The sequence below is a fragment of the Zalophus californianus genome, chromosome 10, assembly GCF_009762305.2.
Source record: "Zalophus californianus isolate mZalCal1 chromosome 10, mZalCal1.pri.v2, whole genome shotgun sequence".
Taxonomy (NCBI): Eukaryota; Metazoa; Chordata; class Mammalia; order Carnivora; family Otariidae; genus Zalophus; species Zalophus californianus.
The window spans coordinates 28,934,564-28,955,763 of NC_045604.1; the positions used below are offsets into that span (position 1 = coordinate 28,934,564).

Genomic DNA, 21,200 nt, shown 5'->3' on the forward strand with positions numbered 1-21,200 from the left:
GCGCCGGGCTGGCCGCCAGGAGACCTGGCCCACTCACCGTGTGGCCCCTTCTCTCTGGGCCTCTGTGTCCTCAAGGGCACCGTGACTGCGCTGGACGGTTTTCCTGCTCTGACATCCTGTGATCCTCTGGGCAAGTTCAGAGCTGACTTCCAGGAAGGCCAGGCCCTGGTGGGCTGGATTCTGGCCAGGGATGCGTGAGGGTCTGCTCCGGGCTGTCAGGCCCAGGGGACACTGGACCTGAGTGCCCCCAGGCCCACCATTTTTCTGGCTGGCCCCGAGCACAGCCTGAGCCATCAAGTCCTGGGCTCGTGAATGTCCAAGGCATTACAGAGCATATTAGCGTCTTACTACTGCTATAACGAATTGCCACAACCCTAGTGATTCGAAAGAACCCAAGTTTATTATCTTACGGTTCCGGAGGGCCGAAGTCCAAAATCAGCCTCACTGGTCTAACAGACAAGGTGTCCGCAGGCCTGCTTCCCTCTTGAGGCTCTGAGGGGAGAATCTGTTTCCTTGACTTTTCCAGCTTTTAGAGGCTGCGTGCATTCCTTGGCTCAAGGTCACGTCCTCTGTCTTCCAAGCCAGCTGCATAATAGCATCTTCTCTCTTTTTTGATCTTTCTTCCTTTATCAGGTGTCCTACTACCGACCCTGGTCCTAATGCCTCAGTCTGATAAGGACCCATGTGATTAGATTGGGCCCCCATGGATAATCCAGGTAATTCTCCAACTCCAGTTCTTTCATTTCATCAGATCTGCAAAGTGCTTTTTGCCATGTAAGGTAACATATTCACATTTTGTTCATTAGGACATGGGCCCCTTTGGGGGGCCATCATTCAGCCCACCATAGGGAGTTCTGCCTGGGGGTCTTACGGGGCTGTGAGGACTGTTTCTGGCTCTGTGTCTGGGGGTCCCCCCTGGCCAGGTGGGTGTCTGCGTGAGACACGGCCTCAGAGGCCCCTGCTCCACAGGCAGAATGGGAGGTGGGCAGATAAGCACCGAGCACGGGGTGACCTTTAAGGAGGGTGACAGTGAGCGGGGAGGCCAGGAGAAAGGCTGCAGAAGCACACTCGGCAGGGGCAGGGAGTGGGGCCCAGGGCCGATGCCATCCAGCGGTGGCCCCTCAGCTGGGTGTGGGCAGCCTCCCACCAGAGATCGCGAGGCCTTTGCCTCCAGAGGGGTCCACACTCGAAGGAAGACTGGGGCAGGTGCAAGGACCACAGGGCAAAACAGTCCCATTTCTGAAGATCACTTGTGAGTAGACAGCAGGAAAGAGGCTGACAGGTTGGGGTGGATGTGAGGATGCAGAGTTGGACCACATGGTGTGGAGGGATGGTGTCGATGGGGTCTGGGATGAGGGATGCTGGCCCCACTCTGTCCCATCAGGGGCTGAGCATGACTAACACCCCAAGGCTCTCAGAGTCCATGATTCGTTGTGGTCCCTGCAACCCTCTTTTGTTCTTCCATTTGTCAATGCTTTTTTTTTTTTTTTCTTTTTTCCTTTCTAAAAAGCAGAATAATCCATGCAGGTAATTCATTTTTTTTGGTGCATCTTACCCTCTTGTAAGAAAGTTCTTGTGTAAATTACAAACATGGTAAGCCAATGCAGTAAACTCCAGTGGACTCATCCCAGGCCTCACACCCTTTCTCCGACCTCCTGCTGCTCCTGGGTGGATGCCTGTCCTTACTGTCCATCCCAGCCCTTCCACCCAGAATCCTATGCCTCCAAGCCCTACAACTTCCCTGGCCCCGTCCCTTCTCCCTGGCAGCCTTCCAGCATGGGGGCGTTCCCAAACTGACCTGAACAGAACCGAATTAGAGCAGCCTCTGCTGGGCACCAGAATGGCAGTGTCCAGCGGGCAGGGTCTTTGACCCCTCTGTAGGCACTGTGGGTGTGTCTCCTTAGGACACCCCTGTCTACCAGCTCTCACCCCCACCAAACAGGCAGCGTGGTAGAGCTCCCTAACCTCCTGCTGCTTGTGAGGCCTCTGGCAGGCCTCCAAGGGGGCTCAGTATCCCGCTTGTCCTGTCTCAGCCTGGGATCCTGGCCCAGGAGATGACCAACGATAATAGCCACAGGATTAACATAGCAGGCATTGTCTTTCTCTGACTATTGGGTGGGTATTATGTGTTCATCAACTGTCCTAAAAATACCCAGTAAACAGGTGCAGCCTTCACGGCACCAGCCCCCTGGATTCTGGCTGGAGACAGAGGGTAGGGCAGGGGAGAAGGTGAGTTAGTCTCACTGAGTTCCAGGCATGGGATGTGGGGTGCCATTTGGAACCCGGGAAACCTAGATTCCCGGAAACCTACTTGGAGGGGGGTACAGAGTGTCCACAGACCCTCAGACTTCCCTGAGCATAAAGGTGGATGCTACAGCTACCACCACCTCAGCTCGGCCCCAGGAGCACTCCCTGGAGTTGGTCTGCAGCGCTGTTGATGTCACCCCCAAGCGCAGGTATCCTCCTAGGGCACGTGTACCAGAGCCACACGAGAGCCCCCAGATCCAGTCTCTAGCCCGCTTAGGCTTTTGGAACATGGGCTCAGGGGTCTGATTTCCACATTTCCTTGTGAGAGATATAGGTCCGAGAGACAGTTCCCCTGCCCCCAGCCCCTGCTGGGCCCCCCAGGCCTCCCGGAGCCCCCCACCAGAGCCCTGGGCTCTGCCCTGGGCCCATCGCTGCTCAGTGCCTCATCTGGTCTGGCTGCTCATTCTCTCCCTTCTTTGGCTTGCGACCCCCTAGGTGGGTGCTGGTTTGACTCAGTCGGTGGCCTCTGTGTGCACAGGATCTGTGTGTCCCCCTGAGCCTGGACACACGTGTCTTCAGGGCGTGCCTGCCATGTGTTCCGCAGCGTGTGTCTGCTCTCGTGTGTGGGGGTGGGGGGGGTGGGAGGGGGTGGGAGGAGAGGCAGCAGGTCTGTTCTATTTTTACTGGCCAGTTGCTGTGGCCCATAGTTTTCATAGCCTCCCCTCTGCCTGCCCCTCACAGTCTGCGGTCCACAGCGAGACACAGGCCAGCCCAGCTCACAGAGCCTGAACGAGGTAAGTGTCTGCAGCCCAGAACTTTGGATCTAGGTCGAGCCCTGAGAGAGAAACTGGGGCTTGAGTTAGAGGAGACCACCAGGGCGTGGAGATGGAAGCAAACCTGTATCATCCATGGCCTGTGCCTTTGGGTTGGCTGAGGGAACAGTCCTAAGATGCTCCCACAGTGTTTTATCCTGTGGAATGACCTCTCTCCTGCAAAACTGTTATTGGAGGTAAAATCCCCACTGCCCATTTTCAGGCTAAGAACCAGGAGCAGAATTTCCCACCGGGCTGCTCAAGGGGCCCCGGGGTAGAGCCTGGTGGATTGTGTTATACACCAGGCTACCCAGCAGGTCCCGGTGGGAGAGGGCGCCTAGAGGAAGGGCGGGGGGGCATTGGGAATCAGAGAGTGGGGGCGGGGAAGCTACATTTGGAAGTTTAGGAAGAGCCTGGCGGGCAATTAAAGTGGGCGGTGGCTGTAGCAGAGGACAAAGAAGGTGCTCTGGTGTGTGGGACTTGGGGGGAGGCTAATAGACCAGACCCCAGCCCCTGCGGACTGAGGAAACCATCTTGCCTCTTTGTTCTTGGTCTCTGAGGGACGTGCTTGGCTCCCCTTGCACGCCCATCTGTATAGCTGGGCGAGAGCGGGTGAGAGCAGACTGCCAACCCTGCTGTCCCCCGCTCCTGGCTCTGAGGAGTAGAAAGTAGTTGGTGGGGGGCCCCTAGAGGGAAGGCTGACGGTGACAGCATTTGGTGTTGGGGCACGAGAGTCTCTGAATGCAAAACAGAGGGGATCTTCTATATTGGGAGCCGTGGCTGGGGGTGGGGTGGGGGCTAAAGGCAGCACCAGACACTGGGTTTGGGAGATTGTCCCACAGTGGTTCTGAGGTTAGGCTTTCCTGCTAAGAGCTCAAGATGGGGGTGTGGGGGGTGTAAGAGTACAATGCTTTCTAATGATCAAAGAGGACTGGGATGCCCTTGAACTGGGGGTCCAAGGTCAGGGAGTGGGGAGCAGAGGGAAGAACATGAGCCTAACCAGAAATTTGTGTCCCTGATTATCAGGTGTGCAAAAAGATCAGTTCCTGTCCCTATAGACAGACAGACAGACACACACACACACACACACACTCAATTATACACACACGCTCATATGCTCAGCCTCAGTCTCCTAGTCTAGTTGATATTCCTGGTCCACCCTGCGGGGCCTCAGGGAAAAGAAAGCCTAGCTCTGAGTCAACCCCTGGCCATCCTTCACTCCCTCCCTCCAGGGGTGGATTTTCTAATTATCTCCTCACTTGCTACTTGTGGGGAGATGGAATGCCTGCCCTCCAACCTCACATTTGCTGCTATCTGCATCCTGACTTCTTATCAGGTTTCTGCTTGTCTTCCACAGGACCTGTCAAGGGGTCCCATCTGGTGGGTATCAGAGCACAGGCTGGGGACCCCTGGGCCTGGCATTTGTCAGGGGGGCAAGCTGGGGGGCAGGCCCTGCAGCTTGGCATGAGGCTGAACCTGGCCTGGGCCAGTAGGGCCCCATGCTGGTGACAGTGGGCTCTCTCAGGGAGGCGTGACCATGGCCAAATGCCCACCAAGGGTGAGGCACATCCCCACTCAGCTGAGACCTGCTGCCCCCTGGGGACTGGCGTTATGGCCAGGCAGTGATGACAGACAGACGGACCTGGAGGTGTTTCTTCACCAGCTAGTGTTTCTCTTTGGATTGCCTTGCTAGTCTTCCGAGGAGTGGAGCCCTCAGAATAAACAGCTGGTGATAAAATCTAATTTCAGCCAAATATCTGGGGAATTTATGGATTGGATCCTACCTCTCCCACTGCGCCCCGGGGTGACAGCTGAGACTCTGGGGTCACACTCCCTTTCCCCCTCCTCTGCCCCAGGCCTCACCCTCCCTAGGTGGCAGAGGCAGAGGTGGGAGGCCCAGAGGGCTTTCTGACAGTGGGGGGAGATTCAGGTCAGGTGGCTGAGCCCCACTCATGGGCTGGGGGAGGAGGCTCCACGGGCGCACAGGGAAAGGAGAGAATTAAGGCAGAGGCAGGAGGTGGCTCTGGAATGAAATGGCTGGTAGCCACTTTACAATCGTCCTTTAGATTTTGCCCTCCCCTGTACCAAACCAGGTTCCTGGGCCAAATTCAAGCTCCTGATCCTGTGCTCCATGCCCCCCACTCCCACCGACATACCCACAGCCCAGCTCCGGATTCCCGTCCTGCCTCGCACGCTTGCCCCCACCAGACTTGTCCTTCTTCCCCTGGGCTTTTGCACAATCCCCACCCTCTATTAGAATGCTCTTTGTCCAGGCCCAGGCAAGATGGTGAGTTGGGTCTGGCTTTGGAGTATCCCCCTGTGCCGCCTCAAGGACCCCCTTCTTGGCCTGGGTCCCCCAGCTGTCGGGACTTAGGGGGAGCCCCAGGACAACCCAGTCAGGGGACTTCAAACTGTGCTCCACAGCCCGGGGTCCTCACAGAGGGCCACGGGCTTCTACGTACCCCCTTCAGCCTGTGCCGTTTGCTCGGATTGCTTGAATTTGTTTTGCTTCCAAGTAAAATTTGGTTTGAACAAAGGGTTTAAGAGCTTTTTTAAGTGGACGACAATTTATCTCACCTCGATTTTTGCAGAGAAGAAAACTGGCCTGGAGAGGGTCAGGATGAAGATGAGAGTAGAAGGCAGGATTTGCCTTACCTGCTGGCTTAAGCCCCTCCGTGCAGGGCCTCCTCCCTGCTCCACCCCAGGGCTGCCCCTCACACTGCCGTCTGTGTGAACGGCACCCCTGGCACAAAGACATGACCTCGCATGGGAATAGCGCCCCCTGGAGTTGTGCCATATGGCAGTTACCTGCGTTTCATCTTTGCTCTGTGCCACTCCGCTTTCAGATTTTCCTCTCTCTGAGAACTTCACCCTTGTCCACAGGAGAGACTCTAAACTCAGCATGTTGTGGAGGGCCCCATGACCTCACTTTTTCAAATAGATTTCTATGGATTCCATTCTGTTCCCCATGAGGGTTGGCAAACTTTGCTGGAAAGGGCTTGATAGTAAATGTTTTAGGCTTTGCAGGTCATATAACGTTCTGTTGCATATTCCTTATTTTACAACGCTTTAAGCAACAAAAGGCGGGGGGGGGGGTGGGGGGGGCAGGGGAAGATTTGGCCTGGGGCCTGTAGTTTGCAGATCCCCACCCTACATACCTGTCCAATAGAGCCACTTAACAGTTCTTATATTGTTTCTTTGCTTTTCTAAGATTTCTCTCTTGTGAGCGAATGAGTGAATGAATGAATGAGTGAATAAATGAAAAAAAGAGAGTATCAATGCACAAATATTTATCCCTTCCCGACCTGTTGGAATCCATTCTGTCTGATTTCTTCTTCCTGTTGTCTGGCTCTCCCAGGCTGGGTGGCTGACACAGTCCCAGGGCCCAGCAGGGTTGGGAGGCAGGAGTTACAGCTTTTCCACATTGATGCTTGCTTTGTACCTCCAGGTGCTGCCCCCCGACCACCACCATGCCTGAAGTGTGAGTAGCCCCATCCCTATCTCGGGCTTGGAGGAAGCCAGGCCCTTTGCTGCAGATTTCAACCCCGTAGGGGAGGCACCATCTGTCCAAGCCCTGAAGCAACTTCCCAGGAGAACAGATTTTAACAGAAGGAACAATCCTGAGTACCTAGGTCCCCTGTGCCACCACGTGTCCTCCTAGTCTTTGAGCAGAACCCATGCTCCAGGCTGCCTGGGGAAGACCTTTGTGGCCTCTTACAGAGTTTTTCTCTGCGCAGGCCAGATGAATTGCGTGTGCCAGGCCATGGTTCTACTTTGACCCAACAGATGAACAAAGCTTTGGGAACTTGCCCACAAGGCCAGGGACGGGAGCTTTCCCATGCTGGAACCCTATGTTGAGGCTTCCTGGAATCTCCAGCACTCTTCCCCAACTTACAATGGCTAGCATCTCCCAGCAAGAACCTCCAATAGCCCAGAGGGCCACTGGAGTTTTATTCTGTTCTGCTGGAACCCTTGAGCTGGTCCCCCTGCCTAATGCCTGATGTCCTTCTGGTGTGTGGTTGTCACCACACCGCCCCTGCCCGGGCTCATCCACATGGTCCCGCTGTTGCATATGTCATATGAATTGTTCACACTTTGTCTTTTGCTCTCTCCTCTTGTCTTTCCTGTGGTGGATGCCTGAAGCGAGGTAAGTGGGATGTGGGGTATTTCACCCATTCTTGCTCACTTGACTAGCCCTGAGGGACCATCCTGTTTTTTTGCAGAGTCAGTCCAGTAACAAGGGATCATCATTGGGTTATTCTACCCCTTCCCAATGACCAAACATTGAGAGAGGAGCAAAGAGGTGTCCTTACAAATCCCCTCAGGTTTTAGATAACTCTGACCCTGAAACAGTACTGAGAACACAGCCTGTATCCAGTGCAGGGTTGGAAACTGCAGGGATCGGGCTCTGAACTGACAATGGTGGGAATTAACAGCACCGATGGAGGGGACATTTGGTGCGGAGATTCTCAGAATCGCATACACCATTTTTCAATAGCTATATGAATTTCTCAGTTTTGCTGAGGCTCATATTAAAGTGAGCTGCCACTGATCGATGGTCAGACGAGATGGCCTAGAAGCTCACCAGGTGGTGGGGAAACAACATTGCAAAGAAACATTTGCCATGGGTACACAACAGGGTGTAAACCGTGAGTGGTAATGACCATAGCAACAGGCCATTTCTCCCACAGGCACGCTAACCTGAAATGTAGCCCAGCCCTCGCTTTAGGAGAGGAAAGGACAGACAAACCATGCTGAACAGTCAGATTAGAAGTCACACGTTCCATCCATAAAATATGAAGCCCATTTTCTCCCTTAAAGCCTGCTCACTTCTGCTCTCCCAGCACACAGCACAGCACCAGTAGATAGCTGCTCTCTGGCAGCAACCGGAATCGACAACCTATGGTCAAGAAGAGATACAAGTGCTCAGAAGGCCTCACAGCCTCATTAGTTAGAGGTTGAACAGCGCTCCTTACTGTCACCTCCCCTGGAGTGGGGGGGATGCTGCCGCAAGCTAAGACTTGTTAGAACATACCTAGTTGGCAAGAATATATCAAGTATTTTTAATAAGAAGAGAAAACAATGTTTTTATACCTGAGAAAGATTAATATGGATGGTGTTGACATTAAAAAAAGTTGTGATGTCTAAAAAGATACACTTCTTGATGTATGAAATTCACAGCTTGTTTCTGGACACAACAGAACATCAAGGTATTGGTACCTTACTATCCAGAGTGCTAAGCAGGTACATCTGTTTCATGCTTTTTGGAGGATTTGCACGTCCATGATGTCATTCTGTCTGTAATAATTCTGTGAACTGAGGAAGGTGGGTCTCAGCATCCTTATTTATAGGTGAGGTCACATGACCCGGAGGTGCCCATAGAGGTCACATGACCCGGAGGTGCCCATAGAGGTCACATGACCCACACAGGATCCCACCAGCACTAGAACCAGGATTGAAAGTGAGGGCTTCAGCCTCTAGGTCAGGGTCAAGGTTGCTGACTACAGCATTCCTTGAATTTGAGGGGTTAAATCACAAAGATGAGGGGCCTTTTAAGGGACCCTATGGCGAGGAGCCTGGGTAATCATGGTGAACCTGGTGGGCACGCACGCCGGCCTAGACCGGATTTTTCCAGTTTGGCCGCCTCTATCTCACCACCTGCCTCTCCCCTTCTCACCCTCAGAGAAAGCCCAAGATCACGGCCTCCCGCAAACTCTTGCTGAAGGTGAAGCTTTGTGCTGGCTCTGGGGGGACATCCAGTGGGAGACAGAGGGGATGTGGTACAGACTGTGCAGGGGTGTGGAGGGTCAGGGGAGGGTGAAGACGAAGGAGGCCAAAGTGAGGATAATGAGGAGAAGACAAAGTGAGGATGATGAGGAGGGAGGCCGGCAATTGCCTGGAGCCAGGTGGTCAGTGAGTGGAAACCTGAAACTAGGGAGACCTGGCTCCTGCCCGGGTTCTTGAGGGGAGGCAGTGACCAGCTTCAGGGTGGTAAACCACTGGTGGCAGCCAGAGGGCCTTGCTTTATTTTGGCCAGAGTTTCTCTCTTTGGAGCTCTGTGGGCCAAAACACGCCAGAAGTGGGTACAAGGAAGACTGTGAGGGAAAACAGCTCCAGGGTCCGAGAGATGCTGTGTGTGGTGGCTCAGTGTGTGTTCTTCCCTGGCCCCGGCTGTAGGCAGCACACACATCTGCAGGCCTCGGGACCGGCTCATCCACACGCTCCCAGGGGTGCCTGGTCGGGGTGCTGGCCAGTACGAGAGGGCGCGTTGCTTGTAGAGCCAGAGGCAAGAGCCGGTTCCAGCCTGGGGTCCTCCTCCCCTCGTGCCCTGATGCTGGGTGGGGAACACAAGAGCCCTGGGCCCCTGGCTCAGCAGGCTCTGTCCTGTCCAGAGCCTGATGCTGGCCAAGGCCAAGGAGTGCTGGGAGCAGGAGCATGAGGAACGGGAGGCAGAGAAGGCACGCTACTTGACCGAGCGCATCCCCACGCTGCAGACCCGAGGCCTGTCCCTCAGTGCCCTGCAGGTGAGTCTGCGGGGCTGACCCCAGGGCCTGGGTGGCAGGAGCCTGCACTAACAGCGGAGCTCCGGGCTCTGTTCCTTTACAAGGGGCTCTTCCCTTACACAGTCCCATGTCACCGCATAGGCCCCTGGGAGGTGGTGCTGGTAGATTCCATTTCACAAGTGCAGGGAGGGAGCCTCAGGACCTGTCTGTCCTTCCCCTACAAATAGGTTTTTAATGTTTGAAAGACACTGATAACTGTTTATTTTATTTATTTTTTTAAAAAAGATTTTACTTATTTATTTGACAGAGAGACACAGCGAGAGAGGGAACACAAGCAGGGGGAGTGGGAGAGGGAGAAGCAGACTTCCCGCTGAGCAGGGAGCCCGATGTGGGGCTCGATCCCAGGACCCCGGGATCATGACCTGACCCGAAGGCAGATGCTAAACGACTGAACCACCCGGGTGCCCCCTGATAACTGTTTAAATGCCAGCGACTGCAGAGAAAAGAGACTGGAAAGAAATACACCAAAATGTCACCAGGGGTCACCTCCCACTGGTGGCATCACTTGTTATTTGTAGTTTATTCTTTTTGTTTAATACCTAGCTTTCACATTTTCTACAATTCGCTTATATTATTTTTATTGTAAGAAAACCTTTTAAAGAAAACGGTGACATTCCGAAAGGAAAACAAAGGGCTTATGCAGGGAGCTATCAGCAGCCCATGAACCTCAGAGAGAAGGGGCATATCAGCCCCTTTCCAGAATGCAGGTTTTGCAAAGGCACTGGGCAAGGAGGCGGGAAAGGGAGGCTGCGGTCCAGATGACTCCTCTCCCCTCTTTGCTGTTCCTGCCTGATTAACCTTGCTTCCCCCAGGACCTGTGCCGGGACCTGCACGCCAAGGTGGAGGTGGTGGATGAGGAGAGATATGACATTGAGGCCAAATGCCTCCACAACACCAGGGAGGTGAGCTTGCAGGAGGGGAGGGCACAGCTAGCAGAGGCTGGGTGCATGGTGGGGCGATGCGGGGGGTCGGGGGAGGCTGGCGGCGGGACGTGGGCACTGGTGCTGCAGCTGCGGACTAGGTCCCCCTCCTTCTGCAGGGTTTGGCAAGTGGCCACTTGGGGAGCTCTGGTCCCTCCACTCCAGCCCCATAGGGCTGGAGATGGGCAGAGAGAGGATAATCACACAGATGAAAAGCACAAACTTCCTCCCAACCTGCCACAGGGGCTCTTCACCTCTTTGTTCACCCACACAAACAGTCACATGCTAGTTAATAATATCTTCCCTTTGTGAATGGCTTTCATGTGCATTGCATCCTTTGATCCTCCCTACACGCGTGTGGATAAAGGAGGTGCTATTATCTGCACCTTACAAAGGAGGACGCTGAGGTTCAGAGAGGCTGAGAAATTTGGTCCAGGTCACACAGTGGTGGTTATGGGAGCAGGGCTGGTCGCTGCCCCCCACTGCAGTGCTCAGCGCTCCCTCGGCGAGGGGTGTGGGAGCGGGAGCTCCGTGCTGACCCTGCTCCCATGTGGTGGGGCAGAACACGGAGGGCAGAACCCCTGCTGATCTCGTGGGCTGCTCCTGAGTGCTTGTTCAAGCAGGGAGGAGGGGAGGGCACGGGATCAGAGACCACTCTGTTCCTTCCCATTTCTCCCCAGCAGGAATGATGATTTGTGACATCACAAATCTCCCCAGAATTCCCTCCAGAGATAGCACCCTAGAAACTTCATCCCCCCCACTGGACTTAGGCTATGCTCTCAATGAACTGCTTTGAAGGCTCACCGGGAGGGACTAGTTAGAAGCAGGAATGGGGCCCCAGGAATAGGAGGAAGCAGCCCCACACTCCAAAGAGGGCTTTCAAACCAGACTTGTGCTGAGTTTGGTGGGGCTGCCCCATCTATTCACATAACCATGACAGAGATGGCTAATGGGCTTTATCTGTCCATTTACTCATTCATTTGTTTATCAACAAGCACGTTGTGGCTATTCTGAAAGTGATGGGGGGGGCGTCTGAGTGTCCCAGAGGGTCTGGCCTGGAAGCTGGAGAATGTGGGGTGTAGCTCTGGCTGGAACCCTAGAAGTCTGAGATCCTCAAGAAGGGTGCTCTGGGGGTGCTCCCTCTCCCGTGAACCCCTGCTCCTTCTCACCTGCAGATTAAGGACCTGAAGCTGAAGGTGCTGGACCTCCGTGGGAAATTCAAGCGTCCACCACTGCGTCGGGTCCGGGTCTCAGCTGACGCCATGCTCCGGGCTCTACTGGGCTCCAAGCACAAGGTGTCTATGGATCTGCGGGCCAACCTGAAGTCAGTGAAGAAGGAAGACACAGAGAAGGTGAGAACCCCTCTTCTCAGAACCTTTCACCCCCTGTCCTATCACCTGTCACTCTGTCACATAGCCTCAGGCAGGAGCTCCTGTTGGAGGCCAGACAGACTGCTAGAACATTCTAGAACCCTCTGGGAGACCAGTGATGAAGTCTTGTGATTCTGTTTTGGGAGAAAGACTTGCTCCCTTCCCTCAGGCTGCTCTCAATCTGAGAAGGAAACCGGGACCTAGACGAAGCCAAACCAAGCAATAAAGTAGAAACTGCACCCGGTGTGAAGAGAATGTAGAGTTGGGGTGACCAGGGAGATAGTGCCTTCTGTCACTACTGGGGAAAAAAAGACAGCAGGTCATTGTGGTCATAGAACACATGAGCACAGACATTAGAGAACTGAGTTCAATCACTCATTCAGCAACAAATCATTCAAAGCTGATTGAACTCAATATATGTGCTCAGAATGGATGGGCTCTAGAAGGAACATGAATGAAAGACATGGTCTCTGGCCCAAAGAACTTCATAAAGAGAAGAGATGGCAGGTAGTATGCTGGTAAAATGGAAAATGAGCCAGTTTAGGGAGGAGGAAGTCTTCTTAGAAGAGGTGGCCTTGAGCACCAGACCAGGAGGTTGGTGTGGGTCTGGAGGCAAGGCTGGGCTGTGGTTCACTGGGGTGGGAACTGACCCCGGCATCCCGCTGCGATCATCCAGAACTCCCAGCTGACACAGCTTCCTTCTTCTAGTGGAGCCTTAGCTTGTCCTGTGTCTACCCCAAATGTGTCCTTGGGCCTCCCCAGTTGGGCAGGGGTGTTGGGATTTCCTTTTTTCGAAGAGGCTGACTTTCCCCTCACCTAGTTTCTCTTGTGCCTGGAGGGCCCCCAGCTTCCCTCCAGCCTGCTCGGTCTCTGACGTGTGTGTGTGTGTGTGTGTGTGTGTGTGTGTGTGTGTGTGTGTGCACGCCCCCCCCCCCCCAATAGGAACGGCCGGTGGAGGTGGGTGACTGGAGGAAGAATGTGGAGGCCATGTCTGGGATGGAAGGCCGGAAGAAGATGTTTGATGCCGCCAAGTCTCCGACCTCACAGTAGAGGTACCTAGAGACCAGCTCCCTTCTTCTGGGGCCTACCAGAATCTAACAGATAATAGGGGCTCCAGGACGATGGCTGGTGGGTCGGGCCCAGTGTGGTGCATTGATGGGGGTCACCTCTGGTCAGTTCGGTCCTGGCTCCAGCCCCTGGAGACCTTGGGTGCATCATTTCTGCTTTGGGACAGTTTTTGTTCCCCTCGTCTATAAAACCGGAGGTTGTATCAGATCAGTGTTGTCCAAGTGTGGTCCTCGGTCCAGGAGTATCAGTTCTACCAGCAAATGATCTGGCTTCACCTGTGAGCCGTTGAATAGGCAACTGGGGTGGGGGGGCGGGCAGGGACAGCCCTCTGGGTGATTCTCCTGTAAGACCTTGAGAGCCACTGGGTTGGATGATCCCCGAAGCCCTCTCGCTCTGACTCTCTCAAAGTCTAAGCTTTTAAAAACACCTCCTGGTAAAGTACCCCAAACTCAGAGTTCCTGGTCCCAGGGGCTTCCATTCAGAGAAGACAAGACCACCCCCTCTCTGAGGAAATTGCTGGAGAAAGCAGCAAAGTGAGGCTGCATAAAAGCCCCACGGGAGTGCTGAGGTGCTGTGCAACAGGGCAGAGGTCTGGCGCACAACCCTGGCACAGGAGGCTTTCCGGAGGCCTGAGCTCTCCAAAGAGGAGATGGGCAAGGAGATACAGGAGGAGATACAGGAGAAGGGCGCGTTTTAAGGCTGAGGCGGGACTTAACCAGCCGTGGTGGAGGAGCCACAGTGTGGAGAGCCGTGGCAGGGGTTCCGAAAGGGGAGGGGAGGGAACCTGGGCCCTGGGCTGAGAGGCTGAGGCTTCATAGGAGCCCCTCTGGATGATGGTCCAGCCGGGATGGGGGGGGTGGGTGCCAGGGGTGAGAAGTCCCAGAACTGTATGTCCCACGGGGAAATCAGTAAGATGGCTTCTGCCTCTTTGTCCCTACAGGCCGGCTTGCTGCGCTGTGCTCTGGGCTTCCGCTTGCGCTCCTCTCTCCGACCTGGCTCACCTACCTCTCTGCATCCTACCCTGCCTTTCTGGAGCCTCCCATCCTGTTTCCACTCTCCCCTCCAGCCTGAGTGCTCTCCTCTGGAACTGGGATTAAACAGACACCCAAGAGGACAAACAGCAGTGTCTGAAGACTTCATCCTGGCAGGGTGGAGACCCCGGCCAGCCAGGGTGTAGCCAAGCTGAGGAGGAAGAGGTGTGAGAGCACCTTCCCTCTGGCCCCTTGCCACATCCCTCCACTGCTTCTGTGACATGTAGAGTGCCCCCAGGTATCACAGCTTCTCCATTAAAAACCAGGGTCCTGGTCATTTCTGTAGCTCTGGCTGTGAGTGCTCAGAAGAAGCAGGGAGTCTAGAGAGATGGATGTGCTGGGCTCCAGGCAGGAGCTCAGAGTTGGAATGGAGGTCTAAGGAATTGGCAGCTGTCTGCTAAGGCCCCTCGGGGACCCATTCTGCTCAGTCCCAGTGGCATCACACCGCACCCCGTCACCACCCAGGATGCTCAGATTACCGAAGCCCTAACCTCTGCAATAGTCCCAGCCCCTCCTAAGGACTCCAGCCATCAAGATGGGCCTCTCCATTCGAGCCCCTTGTCCCGCTTGATTTCACAGTTCCCTTTCTCTGCAAACCTGGATCACCTCTCCCTGGCAGCTGCTGGATGTTCCTGACTATTCTGGACTGAGACGTCAGGGTGCTTTCAGGCCCTCACCTGGTCCTACAGGCACAGGGCGGGAGTTAATCCGCACCCCGGCCCAGCCGGGAGGGACACCTTGCAGTTCTGTGTCTTGCCACTAGGTGGCTCCTTTCCCCATCGCAGCCCCGGGGGCTCTCCCGTCCTGATCCCCTGCTCTCTCCACCCTCATGCACCCTCCTCCCAGTCATTTTCTCTTCACACTCCTGGACTGGTCATATCCTCCAGGTCACATCCTCCAGATCCACTGTCCTCGAGGTGGGCCGGCCGGTGATCCGTCCTCTAGGTCTGGTTCTTCCTCCATCCCACTGATACCTGGACCCAAAGCGTGGTGAGGGGTGCGAGCCTGCTGGGGTGGGATGGGGAGGGGCAGCCCCCCTCCCTGCCCTCCCACATACGAGGGGAGTGGCTTCTCTGGAGCAGAGACCAAAGTTCTGGGAAGAGCAGAGCCTGGCTTTTCAGGGCAGTGTCCTGGTGACTCCTGAACTAAGCCTACAAAACCGGGGCCCTTTGGCTTTTAACCACCTCAGCACTGGTCCCAAGAGAGGCTGAGCTGCCTGAGGAGTCCCCCTTCCTCCCGCCCTGTGACTCCCTGTTCTGCCCTCTGCTCCCAGTGTATTATTTGCCATAAATACGAGAAGCTGGGTACAAAGGGCAGTGCCAGCTACTCTCTGGGGCAGGGTCTAACAGCCAGGGCTGCTCAGCCCGTCAGCCCCTGCAGGGACCAGCAACTTGGGATGGGGTAGGCGAGGAGGTCTCTGCCCGGGGTTCTTGCTACAAACAGCCCAGTAGGCAGAAGGGCAGTTGTGTGCAAAGAGAACAACTCCTACCATACACAGAAACCCTTAGGCACAAACACACCCAGTCTCTCTCATATACACACATACAAAGCTGGAGAACCTGATGGGGCCAGCCCGCGCCACAGAGGATGGGGTTGGGCTTCATGCCCGGGCAGCCACAGAAACCCACCCTTCCCTGCCTCACAGAGCTCCTCCCGGCTGGCCTGGGTCCAAAGCATGGTCTCCTTGCTCTGTCTCTGCTCAGCCCTTTGAGAGAGCCTGGCCCCAAGTTCCAGAGCCAAATCTCAGTTCCGCCAGTCGACTACTAGCCTGGGGCCCTGGCGGACTGGGGTCTCCACCCTGCCCTACAAAAGCCGGAGACCAGCCCCAGGCCTGACTCAAAACAAACACCAGGGTGCAGAGTGCCCGTGGGGCCAACTCAACACACCCAAGGCGAGGGCCCTGTGGGAAAGTGCCATGGCCCGGCCCGTGTGGAGGCTTTCTGGAGGTCATCATCTGGTCCCTCTTGCTTCCCAGCAGGGCTAGAACCAATCCATCTCTTGGGAGGGTGGAGCAAGGGCAAAGGGGCAAAAATGCTTCTTGAGAGTGAAGACCATGGGAACTGAGTGGGTGAGGGAGGAGGTGAGCTCTGTCACAGGGCTGCTTGGGGGGGAAGAGCAACCTTTGGGAGGGGGCTGCTAGTAGAGTTGTAGCTGTGAACAGGGAGGCATGGTATCTGGAGAGCCATGAGTCTACTCTCTCTCACCATGGAGGGCCAACACCAGACCGGATACAGGGGGAGCTGAGCTGGGAGCTGGGCCTCCCACTAAAAACACCTCCCACTTGCATCACATTGAGTATATGCCGGGCGCCACTCTACACATCTTCACATTTCACCTTCACAATGCCCCTCTGAGAAAGGGGCACAGAGAAGTTAACGCCTGCCCTCCCATGGTCACACAGCAAGTGAATGGAGGGGCCGAGATTCGACCCAGGCAGTCAGAGTCCATAGGCTTAGTCACTATTTTAGTAATAATAAAAATGATGCTCAATGCTTTATCAGAATTATATCATTACATTCTCACAAAATGCTAAGAAGTAGATACTCTTTTTTTTTAAAGATGTATTTATTTATTTGAGAGAGAGCGAGAGCAGGAGGAGGGGCAGGGGGAGAAGGGGAAAGAGAGAGAGAGATAATCCCCAGGGAGACTCCTAGCTCAGTGCAGAGCCCAACTGGGGGGGGAGGGCGGGCAGGGGGCTCGATCCCAGGACCTGAGATCAGGCATGACCTGAGCCAAAAGTAAGAGTCAGCCACTCAACGGACTGAGCCACCCAGGTACTCCAATACTCTTATCTTGGATTGCAGAATGAGGACCTGGAGGCTGGGAGAGGTGAATTAACCCGCCTGGAGTTGTAGGGTTTGATAGCCGCACACCGGCAATTGGAACCTTGGTCAACCTAGGTTCTCTGCCACAGAGAGCCCAACCAACCACTTTCCAGAAGGGACACAGCTGGGGGTCAGGAGCCCTGCATATGCACCTGAGGAATTCCAATATCCCCACTGAAGGGGAAAACCTTCAAATGAGATGCAAATGCCTCCCAACTGAGCAAAGGAGAGGTCTTCCTCCAACACCAGGGCCAGAACTGGGGGTGGAGGGACGGAGGATTTCTTGGGATTCCTGTGGCAAAGCTGGGCAAGTAACTCTTGTGCAGCTGGAGATGGACCTGGTGCTTCTCCCACCTTGGTAGGAATGACCAGGGCAGAATGCCCCCTGCTACCACCCCTGCCGGTCCCAGAGCCCTCAGGACGCCCGCGGCTGCTTCTCCCTCCCCATGAAGTCCCTGTCTCCATCGGGGGGCGGGAGGCTGGGCCCCTGTCTGTCTGGAGCCCACCCCCAGCAGGGCGATCAGGGCAGGCGCAGTGTCCAGGGCTGCTGGAACTAAAGGGCCTGTGGAGGGAGGGAGCTGAGTTAAACATTAGCCCCAGAGGCCCCCCACGAAGTGAGTCAGACTCCCCGCAGGGATCTGGGCTGGGCAGCCAGGGGGGCAGTTTCGTTCCAGGTGGGTGATCAAGCTACTGAAAACTGGATCAGGTTGCTGGGACCCGTGCAGATGGCAGGTCCTCTCCTGACCACATCGGGGTTCTCTCCTCAAAAATCCCCGAGGCTTGCCGGCCGAGGCTCCTTCATTGGAGCTGAGGAATAAGGAACCCCTTACTCCCAAGACACAATCCTAAACTGGCCTGTGGGTCCCCTGACGCTGAGCAGCGTGAGTCCCTATAGCCCCAGGGCCCTGGCACCAGAGAACTATGGTCAATGTCTGCAGGCCCAGAGAGGGAAAGTGACTTGTTGAAGGTCACAGAGATAATTGGGATGCAAACATAGGTCCTTGGACCCCCAATCTCCTGAAAAAACTGGATGTGGGTAGAGCTTTGGTATCCCAGCCAGAGGCAGAGAGGTCCAGTGACTTGAGCAGGTGGCCCACCTCTGGGCCAGCCCAGCATGCATCTGGCTCTAGTGCCAACAAGTACCCCTCTCACTGGTCAGCACAGACTGGGCGAGCCTGCCCTCTACTCCAGGTTTGAGAGAGAAGTATGGCCTCATCTGGGTGCCAGGTGTTCCGACCTAGGAGCCCCTGGGGGAGGGTGTGTGTGTGTGTGTGTGCGTTGTGTGTGAATGCTCGCGGCTGTTCATCTGAAGGTGAGCCCGGTGTGTGTGCACACAGCATGCAGTGGCTTGCCTGTCCGAGGTGGGGCGGATGCCTGTGTGTCCCTTGTACTGGTGCTTCCCAGACACAACTCTCCTGATTCACTCGCTTTTTGTGACCCACATTTCAACGGCTGCACGATGGGGAAGCCAGGGCTGCTGTGGTGGAAGTTTCCATAAAGCTTAATGTACTCAGTGACAAGGGCTCTCCTTTGTTCTAAAATTATGCATGCCTTAATGTTATGATTTTAGTATTAACATATTCTTTACTTATGGAGTGGGAGCAGGGTAGGTAGTCATTGTTTTTTAATGTTCTTACTTTGCAAAATAAAATGGTATCAACACCATTTGGGTATTCATATATTTTTTTAAAGGAGTGGCAAGTGGAGGGAGAAGCAGGCTCTCCGCTGAGCAGGGATCCAGACGTGGGGCTCCATCCCAGGACCCTGGGATCATGACCTGAGCCGAAGGCAGTCACTTAACTGACTGAGCCACCCAGGTGCCCCAGGGTATTCATATTTAAAACATATTATTCGTTGGTAAAAACCCAAAGCCAGGGAACCACCGCCCTGGGTTTTTGAGGGTATGAGTGTGATTACATTTGTTTTCTGCCTTCCCCTAGAGTGGTCTGGCATGGCAGGTGCTCAGCGGGTATATATGAATGGGATAAACCTGAAATGTCAGGGTGTGATTTACAAACCTGCTAGTCTGGGGCCAGGGATCCCCCTGGGTCCCCACTCCGGCCTCTTTGGAGAAGGAGAGGCCGACCTATGAGCTATGTAGATAGGGGTAGGGGTGGGGGTTCCAGAGCCTGACGTAAGTTCTGGGAGGAGAGAGATGCCCCCTTCCCCCACTGCTGCCTGGGAAGTCCTGAAAACTCTTGCCCTTGACCAGGGAATTTCCCATGTGAAAAGCCCTATCTCCGTGGATTGTCCTTGGAGGAAGTGATCAGCACACGCCTGTGGTTTTTAATGCGCATACAGTTGAAGAGTTATAAAATGACCATCCATGTGCCGACCACTCATGTTAGGAACAAGGGTATTGTAAAAGGTTTTCCAAGGCTCTTCCTCTCCACAGAGGCATCCACAGAATCCTCAGCTCTGTGTTTACTCTTCTCTTCGTTCTCTTTATAACGCTCCTCTGTATCTATGAATTCCTAAACAAGATATTGTCTACTTTTGCATTTTTCGGGTAAACCTGACATAAATGCATGCTTCCTGCTTTTCCCCTTCGAGGTGAAGGTGGTGAAATTCACTCCTGTTGATACCTTTGCTGTGACATGACAAAAATACTATCACTTATTCACACATTTTTCTATTAACAGACATGTAGGTGGTTTCCAGAATTTTGCCACTATAAACAGTGCTGCTTGGAATATTCACAAACCTTTCTTCTACTGCTCCTGCTCGAGAGTTTCTCTCCCCAGGAGTGCAATTGCTGGGGCGTCAAGAACCATATCTTCACCTTTGCTAGATTGTACCTCGTGCGCCCCTTCCAACAACAGGGGTAGTTGCTGATGCTCCATATCCTGGTTTTGCTATATCCGGGAGGCCAAGGGATGCTTAGAGTCCCCCACCTCCCCATCTCAGCTTCTCCCAGACCCAGCTCCCAAGATTATACTCAGCAGGGGTTTTGGCAGATTTGGGCTTTCCTGTTCTTCTTCCCAAAGCAAGTTAGTGCAATTCTCCAAACCTTTATTGAGCACTTACTATACTAGGCATAGAGTTGAGGGGATACTGAGGCATTAGGCCTTTGCTCTTAAGACACTCAGGGGGTTAGCACAGGGGCACAGACATCTTGAACATTAACACCTCTCTCCCCCGCCAGTCCTCAGGAAACCCCTCCTCCTGCCTGCTCTGCAGCTCACCACTGGGTGCTCTGGAGCACCCATACTCCCCACAGCCAGCCATCTGTTGGACAGCTCCACCTGGCTGTCTTCACGGACCCTACATTCTAATGAGTGGAGGCCAGGGACGCTGCTGACCATCTTACCATGCATGGACAGTCCTCACAACAAAGAATGATCAGGTCCAAAATGTCAATAATGCTGAGGCTGAAGAACCCCTAGGGGTCTAAAGTCACCTTCCTCCCGAAGCCTCCTCCTCCCCCTGCAGCCCTGTTTCATCAGCGGCACCTGCCTTCACCCAGCCCCTCAGCCTAGGGAGATGTCCTCCTTTGCCGCCCACAATCAGTCAACTCAGTCTTGACAATTGAACTTCGAAAGCTCTTGCCAACACCTCTGCTCTCCCCCTACTTGGCTGCCTTTGCTCAAGCCCCCTTCATTTCTTTTGTGGACTGTACAAAATACCCTCCCCAGCATGGCCTCCCACTTCTGATCTGACCTCTACTCATACTGCCTCCAGAGTTGTCTTTCGGGGTCTACGACCTTTCCCATTCATAGGCCATTAACCCTCCCTTTTTCTTCAAGTTCTACATATCCTGTGGTGAAAGAGTAACACCTGAGCACAACCCAGGGTCCTCACTACCTGTTCCCCCTCTTTCCCTTCAGCCTTGGAAGGAAGGTTCTCTAGGCCTCAAGCACATGAGTCTTCTCTCTGCTCCACAAACACCTTCCACTTTTGCCCCTCTGTCTTTGTTGATGCTGTGTCCAGTAGCTGGATGCTCAGCTGCCATTTCTGACGGTTGAATTCCACTTAACCTTCAAAGGCCAACCCCGATGTTCTTTCCTCTTTGAGACTTCCCAATCCCTCCATTAGAGTTAATCCCTCCTGATGACATAACTTCAGTTTTTATCAGTCTGTCTGGAATGAGGCTTGGGTGTGCATCTCCATTGCTAGAGTGGGAAGGTCTGGAGGTCAGGAGCCGAGGCCTCACCATTTTTGTGTCCCTGAGGTCAAAGCCACTTGGCTGATTGTGGTGGGCGGAATTCTGGCTCCCAAAAAGATATGTTTAATTCCTAACCCCTGGTACCCAAGAGTCTGACCTTACTGGCAACTAGGGTCTTTGCAGATGTAATCAAGTTAAAATGAGGTATGTCAGTACGACTCCATTAGGTGGGCCCTCATCTAATGACTGACATCTTTAT

At 54.3% G+C, this 21,200-nt stretch overlaps 1 protein-coding gene across 5 annotated transcripts; it reads left to right on the top strand.

The window, feature by feature from the left end:
* The first annotated feature begins 2,203 nt into the window (after positions 1 to 2,203).
* Positions 2,204 to 16,601, top strand: TNNI1 (troponin I1, slow skeletal type). 5 transcript variants are annotated; one of them, XM_027609902.2, is made up of 10 exons: positions 2,204 to 2,229; positions 2,989 to 3,041; positions 6,508 to 6,540; positions 7,203 to 7,206; positions 8,743 to 8,784; positions 9,452 to 9,583; positions 10,435 to 10,524; positions 11,718 to 11,894; positions 12,855 to 12,964; positions 13,921 to 16,601. In XM_027609902.2, exons 3-9 carry the CDS (start codon positions 6,530 to 6,532, stop codon positions 12,960 to 12,962), a joined length of 564 nt encoding a protein of 187 aa, XP_027465703.1. In that variant the 5' UTR covers positions 2,204 to 2,229; positions 2,989 to 3,041; positions 6,508 to 6,529; the 3' UTR covers positions 12,963 to 12,964; positions 13,921 to 16,601. The 5 variants fall into 5 exon arrangements, with proteins under 5 accessions (XP_027465703.1, XP_027465705.1, XP_027465701.1 ...); XM_027609900.2 differs by lacking the exons at positions 2,204 to 2,229; positions 2,989 to 3,041 and adding an exon at positions 3,109 to 3,256; XM_027609903.2 differs by lacking the exons at positions 2,204 to 2,229; positions 2,989 to 3,041 and adding an exon at positions 4,373 to 4,439.
* Positions 16,602 to 21,200: the final 4,599 nt, after the last annotated feature.